Genomic DNA, 12860 nt, shown 5'->3' with positions numbered 1-12860 from the left:
AATTACTATTTAAAAAATTTCAATAGATATATAAAATTTAGTAAAATGAGAAAACTTATGAACTGTTAGGAGCATAAAAGTATTAAATATTTTGATTCAAAAAAATATTCAATTGAATATTTCTTATTTATTTTAATAATCTTGGTTTTTGAATAATTAGATTTTGAAAAAATATTTATTTCTGCAACTAACTGTTTCTTTGGAATTGCTAAAAAAATAAGAAAATTATAAAAAATAAATATAGAAATTACAAAAAAAAAAAAAAAAAAAAGAATTAATATAAACATAAATATGAGATTTTATTTTGAATATTATAAATAAAAAGATGATACTATTAAATAAAAATGTTAATATGTATATGCAAAAATATATATATATATATATATATATATTACTATTTCCGTTAAACTCGATAATTCCAAACAATTTTACTGGAAGTTCATCTTTAAAAATATTTAGAAAAAAAATAAAAATATAATAAAGAAAAATAATAATAATTTTTTAAAGAATTTTTTTAAAACTTTTTAATTTTAATTCTTTTTATTAATATATAATTTTTTATATTATAATTTATTATTATTACTATCAAAATCATTTAATATCCATTTTATTTCATTTTTCTTTTCATATTTTATCTTTCCCTATTGAAATAAGGAAAAATGATCAAAAATAATTTGAATATTATATTATTTTTTTTTTATATTTTACTATAGATTATTACCATATCACATTTTAAATTATGATTTATAATTTCATTAGGAAAAGGAAATTTTAAAAAAAAATGTTCATTTTTTTTCTTTGATGTTTTTATATAAGGTATTTTATTGTTCCATTGTAGTATTACATTTATTTCTATTTGCTTTTCGTTTATGTTTCTAACTTTATAATAACCTTAAAATCATTAACATTTTTTATTTACAATTAGCAAAAGAAACTATAATTAATGAACTATTTTTACTTCTTTTTTATTTTTTTTTCATATTTGCTATTTTTATCTTTTTATAATGTAACCTATAATTGGGCATATTAAATTCCTATAGTAATAGGTCAATAATCTGTGACTTGGATATTTACTTGAAACTTTTATTTTTAAATTACCATCTCTAAATAGAATGAAAAAATATATAGATTAATATTAATGCAATTTATATTTTTATACATATACGAATTATTTGAACATGTAATTGTGTATTTTCAAAAATTTTACGCATAATTTTCATTTTTTATTTATAACATTTTTTCTATAGATGCCAAATCTGTAGCATATATATCACAATATTTATTGTCTAACTGAATCATCATATCAATATCTAAATATTTTTCTTCGTCACTTTTTAATATAATCTCACCCTTAAAAGTACATATAATAAATATTTTATTATATATATATATATATATATTATTGTATTTTAAAATATTGAAACCTTTAATTCTGCATTTTCATTTTCAAAGTTTGTTACAAAACAATTTAATTCTTCCTTAATTATTATAACAAGGGTATCATCTTTGTTTTTTCTTATAAATATACAAAAAAAAAAAAAAAAAAATGCAAAATTTTTTATATATGTTTTATTTTTTTTTTTTTATTTTTAACTAAGTTTTATTACTCATGCATATAAAGGGGTACATATGTTTGAATGTTCTCTTTACTAATTTTTATATTTTCATTTTGATCAAACTTGTTTATTATAGGTATTCTTTTATTTTCCTCAAACATTATAGAATAATTATAAAAAAATAAAAGAAATAGAGAGTAATAATTTTTTGAAATTTGTCTGTTTAAAATTCTATTTTGATTAACTAAAGTAAAAAACGTAAATAATAAATTTCTAAAATTATATTTCATGTTTTTATTAGAAATAAAATCATTTTTATAAACAACAAAAGATGGTTTATTATTTACATATAATATATCATTGTGCTTTTTCTTTTCTATGTAATTTTCATTTTCATTTTCATTTTTTATTAAATTTCTTGATTCATTATATTCAATAACTGGTTTATTTTTTAAAGTATCCTGTTTATTTTCATTTAATATAGTATTGTCATCATTTATTAAAAATAAAAAATTATAAAAAATAAAGAAATTACTCTGTAAAATATCTTCACATTTATAAATATCCTTTTTTAAGTAATTCAAAAAGAAAGAGTTATTTCTATAAAATCTACCATAAGGAATAACAGATGAAATATATATATCAAGAATTTTTGTAAATTTTTGTAGTATTAAATTATTACATAATTCATTGTCTTTTATATTAGAAAATCTTTTATTTCGGAAAAAGTTAGTTTCTATATAATTTAAAAATTCATCCATAAAATTATAATAAAGTAATTTATCAGTATTATTTTTCATAATACTAATATTATTACTTTTTGAATCATCAATATACAGTAAAGTTACTAAAAGTAAGTTTTTCTTTTCCATAAATAAAAATGGATATAATATCTTATTCTTTACATGAATACTATAACAACTCACAGTTTTATTTAATTCAATGTATTCTTTATGAGTATCTATATCCTGATTTTTTTTATTAATTATTTGCTCTCTAATTAGATCATCAATATTTTTTAGTTTAAATATATTTACATAATTCAATTCCTATCAATTGTAAGAAATAAAATCAATTTTAGTAGTGCAATAATATATTAATGTAAAAATATAAATAAATTAATATATATATATATATATATATATATATATATATATATATATATACATATATGCAAAAACAATTTATTAATAAGAAAAAAAAAAAAAAAAAAAAAAATTAAAAAGTTCATATTGTTGTAAATTTGTATTTACTTCAATGTATATTATTATTTAAAAAAAATGTTAGAAATAAAATTCTAAATATCCTTACTTGTATACTCTTAGCACATATTTCAACATTAAAAAAAATTTTTTGATATACCAAGTCATAATTAACATCTTTTGATTTAAATAAAAATAGTGCTCTAATTCCATTCATTTTGTATATTTAAATTTAATATATTTTAACAAATAAAGCTTTAGTCAAAATAGACAATAAATCAAAAGAAGATAATTGAATAATAATGTTCAGTCATGTTAAAAAAAAAAAAAAAAGAATAAAAAAATAGAAAAAAATACGCTTATATGTGCATTCAATAATTCAAATTATTCATGAAAATAAAAATGATACAAATTAAAAGAACTATAATAAATTTTATGTTGTATCAGTATAAAAAAAAATAATAAAAAAAAAAAAAAATCAAATAAAATCAGTGAAAATAAATGTTAATAATTTAAAAGTAATCAAAATAAAAAATTAAAAAAAAAAAAAGAAAAAAGCAATAAAAAAATTTTCATAAATATGAATTCAAAGCTGCTATGGAAAATCAATTAGGAAAAAAATGAAATATAATTATAAATAAAATATTAAAAATATATGTGATTAAAATAGTTATTATCATAAATATATATATATAAAGAAAAAAAAAAAAAAAAAAAAATCAACAAAATATACATATTTATTTTTTTTAGAATTATTATTTTCGTAAATTGAAATAATAAATATAAATCAATATACATATGTATATATATCGTGGAAAAAGTTAAAATATATTCACATTAGTATCATGGTTGTTTATTTTACATATAAAAATATTAATAGAGTAAAATAAATATATATAATAAAAACAAATTTTTTCTTTTTTCAATTTATATTTAAAAATAGCATTTTGAAATTTTATTTTTTCATTAGTAATTAAAAAGGAATATGTTCAAATATTAAAAAAGAATTACTCTATAATATTATTATTTTATATATTTTTATCTTTTTAATTTATTTTAAAAATATAATTTAAAAAGTGGAATATATTTTTTTTAAGTGGAATTTGGTCTGTCAATTTTTCTACAATTACTTCATTACATTCCCTATTGTATTCATCACTATATTTTCTCTCATTAACAGAATTAGGTTTGGTAATCTTTTGTCTTTTTGAAATATCTTCATATATATTTTCTTTATTTATAAAATTATTGAATTCAAGTGTGTAAACTGTAGTTCTTTTCTTTTTTTCTTCTCTTTTCTCTATTTCTTCTTGGATTCCTTTTATATAGCATCTCTTACATACACATACTTTGTTATGACACTTCATCCTATCGTTGCTAGTAGTCAATTTATAGAATTTCATTTCATTTTTTAAATTATCTAATTTATTTTTATTTTTTGGTGTTAAGTTTGGGGTTGTTGTAGCACTTAAAAGAAGATATTTATCTATATTTTTTATCTTACTTACTTGATATTTATTTTCGTTATCTTTATAAAAATTTAATTTTTTAGAACTATTTTTTTCCTTAAGTTTAGACATTGAAATATATTTACTTTTCCTTTTTACATGTGAAAAATTCTTTTCTTTATAGGAACATGAATTATCAATTTTTTCTGTATGTTGATCTTCAAATAATGCACCATTTTTAACAAATTCAAAAATTCTTGTATATTCATTTAAATATGTTAATTTTTCCATTTTTCATATGACAAATTTATAAAAGTAAAATATATTTTAAGTAATAAAAGTAATAAAAGAAAAAACGAAACAAAAATATTAATAAGAAAAATTTAAGTTTTATAATATTTAAATTTAATTATTATGTGTAGACAACTTTAATTAAAAAATATATTAAAATAATGAAATAAGAATGAAAAAATTATAGATAATTTTTTTTATTAAAAGCAAATGTAATTTAATCAAAAAATATAAATATTGTAAAAAATCAAAATTTAAATATTACATTAGCTTTATATAATAAAATATATAAATCCTGAAAATATATGAAAATTAAAAAGTATATATATATGTATGCATATATACACATGTGTGTATATGTATATATATAATAAAAAAAAAAAAAAAAGAATTCAAATAACTATTTATGAATAATGAAATTTATGAACATACACAAATTTTCCAAAAAAATAAAAAATATAATGAAAAACAGTTGTAGGTAGCTAAATTAAAAAGTACAATGTTGTGAGTTAACTATTTATATTTATATTAAAAAAAAAAAAAAAAAAAAAAAAAGTGAACTATTAAGTAGATTAATGCTGTTCATATTTACAAAAGTGGGATTTTAAATGTATTCTTTTTATTATTACAAATTGATCTAACAAAATAAATTTCTAAAAATAAAATTTAAATAAAAAACTCAGCAAATAATCTTAGTATAATTATATTATCATAGATTATATTTTTTTCATTTATGTTATATTAAAAAACAATTTTTAAAGTACTGAGAATATTGTATGATTTGTTAATAATATTTTTTTTTATTTTGATGTATCATAAAAAAATTTTATTAGAAATACTTAAAAATGATTGTAAAAATTAATATTTGTGTTTTTAATTTAAAAAAAAAATTTCTTTATAAATTAAAAAGAAGTAAAAAATTCAAATTTATTTATAAACAGAAACAAAGTGGGTAATTAGGAAATAAGGAAATTGCAGCATTATTTTGTCTTCTATAATAATGAAAATTTAAAAAAAATAATTTATGAAATAATTATATATATTGTTATATAATTAAAAATAAATATTTTTTATTTTTATATTTGATTGCTAAAAACTCCATTAATATTCCTATTCAAATGTATCGTATCTTTTTTTAAGTATATGTATTTTCAAATGACATAAATCTTAATTTCATGTGAATTCATAATTACGTCTGAAAAAAAAAAAGATAATATATGAAAAAAAGATGGTACGTTTTAGATGAAATTGCCAAAAATATATATTTTTAATTTTATGTAAAACATTTTTGGTTAAAATAAAATTTTAAAATATTTATTTTTAAAAAAGAAAGGAAGCATATAAATTTCTGTGCATTAAAAATGATTGAAAAAATATTTATTATTTATTTTTCATAAGGAAAAATATAATTAAACATACAATAATAAATAAAAAAAAAAAAAATTTTTAATTAAATAGTCAATGACAGCACATTTTGCATTATTTTTCAAATTTCACCAAATTTAAATTAACGATTCAAATTTTGAAAAATCACATTATATATAAAACAAAAAAAATAAACATTTATTTTAAATATTTTTTTATATAAATATTTTTATATTTAACTCTTCCTTTTTAGAAAAGCTAAAAATAAAATGATTAATATAAAAAATAAAGATATATCAAATATTATTATTATATCAGCGATAAATAATGTATGATCTTAAAATAATATAGTAAAACTTCATTTGAAATTATAGAAAACTATATAAAAACAAATATGCTTAAGATTAGTCTATAAATGCAAGGTATATTATAAAATATATTAATAAAGAATTGTGAGCTGTGATTTCTTCCGAAAAAAAAAAAGAAAAAAGGAAAAAATATAACGTGCAAATATTAAAATACTTTATATTTTGCATAAGTGAATAATATTAAACTAAAAATTAACATTTTTTTTTTTAGATAAAAAACTTTAAGAACGAACAACATATAAAAATAATATAATAGGAAGATAATATATATATATATATATATATACAGAAAAGAACTAATGTGAGTTATAATAATATGGTATAAATATTGTAAAAAAGGTGTTAGTAAATATTGAACAGCAATTAAAATTTTTCATAAGGTATTAAGATATATATAAAATCAAATAAAAAAAAAAAAAAAAACCAATGAATATAATTCCAAAAAAAACATATGATGGATGAATATAAATGCATCAGCTGTTTTGAAAACATATATTTAAATAGTGAAAAAAATTTATTTTTTTTTGATATATGTAAGCATAAAATATGTGCAGAATGCTTAGAAAATCATTTAAATAAGCATAATAAGCAACATTGTCCACTATGCAAAGTGACTATTAGTAAAAAAAATGTTGTTCCATTTGACATAGAAGAGCGAATATATGCAAATCAAAAAAATATAAGATCAAAATTAATTGAAATTTTTAATAAGAAAAGACATAATTTTGAAAATACTCCCTTGTATAATAATTATTTAGAAAAAGTAGAAGATATTGTTTACACATTAACAAATGAATATGATGAAAAAAAAAGGAAGATAATTGAAGCATATATTAAAAAATATGAGAAAGAAAACAGTAAATTAATAGAAGAAAATAATACTCTTATGTATGAAAATGAAAAAAAAAAAATTCATGAAATTGTAAAAGAAGAAGGCAATTTATATGAAATAATTAAACATAGACCAATTATAAATAAATCCAATAATGAAACATATGTTCATTCACTAATTAAAGAAAATCCCAAATTATTTGATGAAATAAAGGTAACTAATATATCTGAATCCCAGCCACAACCTTTAAATCCTGCTTTTAAAAATGACACAGATATACCAAAACGTAAATTTTTCAATGAAGAAGAATTAAAAAAATCTGATTATGCAGGTGGATACGATACTTCCATTGTTTTTAAAAGATGTGATACTGAATTCAATTCTACTATATATTTTAATATATAAACATATATATATTATTTTATTAGGATGTTCCACTGATAAGAAATATAATCTTTTTTTTTATTTATTTTAAATATTTATCTTTTTTTTTTTTTTTTCATTTTAAAAGATATAATTTATTATAAATTAGAATGTTTTGTAAAGTTGTTTTTTGTGCATTAGTTTATAAAAGATATATTTATTTTAAATAAAATATTTTAAATAGTTGCATTTAAATAAGAATAATTCCTTAAGAAATTTTATTTTTTTAAATAACTCATGTACTTTTTTTTTTTTAAAATAATTTCCTTTTAAAAATTTCATCTCTATATATATTACTATTACATTTTATTTTTAATTTTATATCACTGTAATTAATTTGTGGTTTTTCTTTTTTTTTTTTTTTTTTTTTTTGTTCTTAAAAAAATAATGAATAAATTTTTTACCATTTTCTTTATATTTATAGAAATAAAAAAAACATATAATATTATTGTATAATATTTTTTATACTTTTCAAAATTTGCTAATATTAAATATTGGCATTAAAATAATTATATTCTTGATTTTTTTTAAAAAAAAAAAAAAACATATTAATGATGCTTATTGTGAATTATATTATACAGAAAAGGTTCACTTTTAAAATAAGTAGAAGACATATGAAATGTGTAGTCTTTTTATTTTTTATATAAAAATCTACAAAATATTTTAAATTTCATATTTTCTTTAAAAAAGTTATTATTATATAACTTTCATATAAAAGTCGATAATAATTTATATAAAAATTGAAATTTTTTTTTTCTTTTAAGTTCTTTAATGCTGATTAATTTTCTTAAAATAAATATAAATATTTTGTTAATAAATATATGTTATTTTAATATTCATTACAATTCATATAATGAATTAATAATAAAATATTTTCTTTTTTTTTTTTTATTAACATATAACTTGATTAGCTTAAATACATTTAAAAAATAAAAAAAAATAAAACAAATTTGATCATTAATCACGTATTGTGGTTTATGTTATAAATTTGTATTTTCAATTAAAGCAATGTATTTGAATCCTCAAGAAATTATTTAATTAAAAATATTATAATTAATTAAAGAAAATTTATATAAAATTTATAATTCAGATTAAATAATTTTATTCATTTTATATACATCGTTTTTAATTTTAAAATATAAATATATATATATATATTTCACTTAATAATTACAATTAATATTTTCTATTGAGATAAAGATGCTTTTCTACATATTTTTTTACAATTATTTACTTTAAATCAAAAATATAAATTTTATAAATTAAAAAAAAAGATAGATGAATAAATAAATAAATAATTGAAAATAATAAATAAAATAAAAGTAGAAATAAAAACAAAAAAAAAATTATAAAAATAATTAAGCTAAAGAATAAATTAAAAGGTAGTATCTTATTATAAAATGGAAAAAGAAATAGACGAATTTTATGATATAATATGTAATGAAATATTAAATTATTTTCTATTACCAAATGAAAAAAATAAATATTTAAGTTATAAAAGGATAAAAATATTTATAAGTGATTTAATTGATTTCTTAAATTCGGAAAGCTTTTATATTTTTACTAATTATCGTGAATCAAAAGATAAAGAAGAAATTTTTTTTAAACCTAAACTTTTTTCTTTCACATTATTACCACAAAAATTAAATAAAGAGATATTAGAATTATGTAGAGAATGTACATTACTATATTCAGAAATATTTGATAGTATGATTTGTGATATGCAATTTTTATTAAAAACCTTTGAAAATACAAAAGAATATGATGAATTTTATAAAAGTATCATTGATATATGTGAAAGAGTATATTTAAACAAAGAAAACGGAAGAGATATAAAAAATGATATTCGTTGTGTTATAGGAAGATCTGATTATATGACTAACAAAAAAGACAATCAAAAAGAAGACGATATTGAAATAAAGCAAGTAGAATATAACACGATAGCAGTTGCATTCGGGAATTTATCATCTATTTTATTTAAAGCACACAAAAATATTATCAAAGAAATTTATAGAGAATATTTTCCATATTTTAATGAAAAAAATGAAAAAGAAATAAATGATATATTAGAGAAAAAATTTCAAAATAATTTCACAGAAGGCATAATTACTTGTTTCATTGAATGTCATAATGCTTACATATCTAACTTTAAACCATTACAAGGAAAATACAAAACAATCATAATTTCAGTTTCAGTTGGTGATGACTTAAATAAATTTGATAAATATAAAACGAAGAATGAATTAAAAAAATTTGGTATTGATCAAATGTTTTTTACTTTAAAAGAGTTGCAAGTTTTATTTGAAAAAAAAAAACTTTTTTTAAATTATAGACATGAAACTTTACGAGACTCTTTAAATAGAATAAAAAAGAATTCTAATGATTATGAACAATTTAAGCCAGGAAAATTATTTTTAAATTTAAATGATGATGATGCTAATTTCTTAAATGAAACAAATTATGAAAGGAATATATATGAAATAAGTGTAATATATTTCCGATCTCTTTATTCTCCATATCATTTTAATGAAACAATTTGGAGTTTAAGAGAGATGATTGAATTTAGTGATTCAGTTAAAATTCCATCTTTACCATATCAATTAGTAGGATCTAAACGGATTCAAATGCTATTATTAGATGATGATATATTAAAAAAATATATATCATATGATTTAAATAAAAATAAAAAAACAGAACAACAAATTATTAATGATATGAATACACTGAAAAAATCTTTTGCTTTACAAGTTGATCCATCATTAGATAAAAATTCTCATATAATCTCTTTAGCAATTGAAAATGAGAAAAATTTTTTACTAAAACCACAAAGAGAAGGAGGAATGAATAATTTGCATGGCAGTGATGTTAAAGAAAAACTGATGCTTTATTATGATGAAAAAGAAAAACATAAATTATCAATTTACGTTTTAATGCAGAAATTATTCCCATCTTCATTCATAACTGTCCATTGTAGAACAAAAAAAAAAGAAAATGAAGATAATGATCATTCATACTTTATTGAATTTTCTCCAGAAAAATCAATCTCTGAAATTAGTTTGTTTCATAATTTTATTTTTTATAAAAATAAAAACATTTTAAATGAACAAAAGGGTTATTTAATTAGAACAAAAAATATTAATGAAAATGAAGGAGGAGCTATATGCGGAATTTCAAGTTTAGACTCTTTTTTTTTAATATAGAAAAAATTCATATTAATAATTGAAAATAAAGAAAAATATATATATATATATATATATATATATATATATATATATATATATATATATACAAAAATGTATTAAAATTCAAGATATAAAATAAATATCTCAAAAATATTTTTAAAAAAAAATTCTAAAAATTTTATATTAAAATGTAATTTGTTTTTTATTATCATTTGTTTTTTTTTTTTTTTTATTTTTTATTTTTTTTTTTTTTTTAATTTTTAGAATTTTATTTATTTGTGAATATTTTTTTTTTTTTTTATCACATTTTTCAGTTTCAGTAAAATTAATAAAATTTTTTATAAAATTCATTATCTTTTAATGAATATTTAATTTTTATTTATTTTAAAGTATTTTCACATTTCTTTCTTTTCTTTTTAAAAGATTTTCTTTTTTTTTTTTTTTGTAAATCGTTTTACTATATTCCTAGTTCAATATTAAAATGTTTTACATAATTAAAAATGTAGTTAAAAATATAAAACATTTCAACGATGTAAAAACGATATTAATTTTAAAAGAAAATATTTTGAAAGAAAAAAACTTAGTAGATGAATATAAATTTAGTAATTCCTTATCTCATATATTTTTCAATGGTACACCAATTTTTTTAGAAAATAATAAAAAGGAAAATACATTACTTTTCAACAAGGTTAGAAATGATAAAAAATATAGAAAAAGAGGTTTTCAAAAAAGAGGATACTGGAAGAAAATGCATTATTTTATTAGAAAAAACAACATGATGTGGTAAGAATATAACTTCAAATTTTATTTTTTTATTAAGTCAAATTTAAAAAATAAAAAAGAATGATTTCATATAAAATATTTGTATTTCATATATCTAATTAACATTACACATTAGTTATATATTTTATATTAAAATTTCCAATTATTAATTTTTTTTTTTTTTTTTTTTTGATGTTTTTTTTATAGTTATGCTTTTAAAGTTCAAAATATAGATTATGAAAAAATCAAAAAATTGAAAAGAGGAGAAATATATTCAAATTAAAAATAATTCAAAAAAAAATTTTTTTTTCTGTATTTTTTATTTATTTTTTTTTTTTTTTAATATAAAATTTTTCCACATTAAAAAATTTATATAACTTTCCACCCTTTAAGCTTGAGGAATAGCAATTTTTCTTTGATTTGTATACATTTCCAGCTACAAAAGAAAAAAGAATAAATATATATATAAGTAATTAAAGAATATATGATAATAATATTTGTAATATATAAATATTTTTGTTTTACATCACTAAAAAGTTTTTTCAACTTTTCTTCTGAGTTACTAATAACTTTTTTCCTGCTCTCACTAAAAAAAATAAATTTTTTTTTTAAATAAAAGAAAAAAAAATTAAAATTTTATTTATATTTTGTTAATTTTAATTTTACATTTCTCCACTAATATAATGTATTCTTCTAGTTATGGTATCATAACATTTACTTTTTTCTTCCTTCACTAAGATTAAACCTACAAGTTTGTGTAAAATTGCATCATCTTCTAATTTTTTGACATCCTATTTAAAAATAAGAAAAAAATGATTTACACATATTTACAAAAAAAAAAAAAAAATAAAATAAAACTAAAACATTCAAAATAGTAAAATACAAAAAGTTAAGAAATCTTAACAATAATTTTTTTGTTATTCTATAAATATATGCATAAATATATATAATCTTATTTACTTCTAGTAGCATTTCATTTTCTACTTTTTGAGTGATAAGTTCTTCCAATTGAACATTTAATTTTTCACAACCTTAAGAAAAAAAAAAAAAAATTGTTTTATTATAGACCCCTATTTTATCAACTATGTATTTTTTTTTTTAATCTAACTTTTATTATATTTGTCATATTTTTTTTCTTTTTTTTTTACTTGTTTTTAAGGTATTTATTTCTTTGATTATTTTTGTGATTTTTTCTTGAGACATGTTAAATTATTTAATATTTCAAAAATTTCATTAAATATTATAATTACTTTAATTTTAATAAAAAAAAAATGTTATTTCAAAAATGAAAATTACTAAAGGTTGTTTTTTTTATAAATAATTTATTTAATTTAAAAAAACAAAAAAAAAAAAAAGGTATTTTATCTAATATCATCAATTAAATGAATATATCTATATTTTTTTTTTTTTTTTTTTATGCTTCTAAAGGAA

The 12860-nt window shown here is 16.3% G+C and overlaps 7 protein-coding genes across 7 annotated transcripts in view; 4 read left to right on the top strand and 3 right to left on the bottom strand.

Moving 5' to 3' along the window:
• The window catches only part of PGAL8A_00033900 (conserved Plasmodium protein, unknown function), a gene marked incomplete at both ends in the record, with an annotated part of 3924 nt that extends 3855 nt beyond the window's left edge, over nt 1–69 (top strand). The window contains one exon of the mRNA XM_028674338.1: nt 1–69. Coding sequence (XP_028530701.1) covers nt 1–69 — 69 coding nt within the window.
• On the bottom strand, nt 66–2975 carry PGAL8A_00033800 (conserved Plasmodium protein, unknown function; the record flags this gene model as incomplete). Its single annotated transcript, XM_028674337.1, has 9 exons — nt 66–208; nt 396–443; nt 584–641; nt 722–891; nt 1012–1103; nt 1235–1350; nt 1425–1515; nt 1608–2605; nt 2868–2975. The coding sequence occupies 9 exons, from the start codon at nt 2973–2975 to the stop codon at nt 66–68; spliced, it is 1824 nt and encodes a 607-aa protein (XP_028530700.1).
• Nucleotides 2976–3804: 829 nt separating this feature from the next.
• On the bottom strand, nt 3805–4497 carry PGAL8A_00033700 (conserved Plasmodium protein, unknown function; the record flags this gene model as incomplete). The annotated part of the gene is made up of 1 exon (XM_028674336.1): nt 3805–4497. One exon carries the CDS (start codon nt 4495–4497, stop codon nt 3805–3807), a length of 693 nt encoding a protein of 230 aa, XP_028530699.1.
• Nucleotides 4498–6684: 2187 nt separating this feature from the next.
• Nucleotides 6685–7467, top strand: MAT1 (CDK-activating kinase assembly factor, putative; the record flags this gene model as incomplete). The annotated part of the gene is made up of 1 exon (XM_028674335.1): nt 6685–7467. One exon carries the CDS (start codon nt 6685–6687, stop codon nt 7465–7467), a length of 783 nt encoding a protein of 260 aa, XP_028530698.1.
• Nucleotides 7468–8885: 1418 nt separating this feature from the next.
• PGAL8A_00033500 (glutathione synthetase, putative) lies at nt 8886–10685 on the top strand (the record flags this gene model as incomplete). The annotated part of the gene is made up of 1 exon (XM_028674334.1): nt 8886–10685. The coding sequence occupies one exon, from the start codon at nt 8886–8888 to the stop codon at nt 10683–10685; it is 1800 nt and encodes a 599-aa protein (XP_028530697.1).
• Nucleotides 10686–11148: 463 nt separating this feature from the next.
• PGAL8A_00033400 (conserved Plasmodium protein, unknown function) lies at nt 11149–11712 on the top strand (the record flags this gene model as incomplete). The annotated part of the gene is made up of 2 exons (XM_028674333.1): nt 11149–11450; nt 11637–11712. The coding sequence occupies 2 exons, from the start codon at nt 11149–11151 to the stop codon at nt 11710–11712; spliced, it is 378 nt and encodes a 125-aa protein (XP_028530696.1).
• Nucleotides 11713–11817: 105 nt separating this feature from the next.
• Nucleotides 11818–12632, bottom strand: PGAL8A_00033300 (prefoldin subunit, putative; the record flags this gene model as incomplete). The annotated part of the gene is made up of 5 exons (XM_028674331.1): nt 11818–11865; nt 11955–12015; nt 12096–12220; nt 12390–12460; nt 12578–12632. The coding sequence occupies 5 exons, from the start codon at nt 12630–12632 to the stop codon at nt 11818–11820; spliced, it is 360 nt and encodes a 119-aa protein (XP_028530695.1).
• Between the last annotated feature and the right edge of the window lie 228 nt (nt 12633–12860).

Source organism: Plasmodium gallinaceum (assembly GCF_900005855.1).
Source record: "Plasmodium gallinaceum strain 8A genome assembly, contig: PGAL8A_v1_21, whole genome shotgun sequence".
Lineage (NCBI taxonomy): Eukaryota > Apicomplexa > Aconoidasida > Haemosporida > Plasmodiidae > Plasmodium > Plasmodium gallinaceum.
The sequence above is the reverse complement of the archived record's forward strand: the minus strand, read 5'-3'. Positions and strand labels throughout refer to the sequence as shown.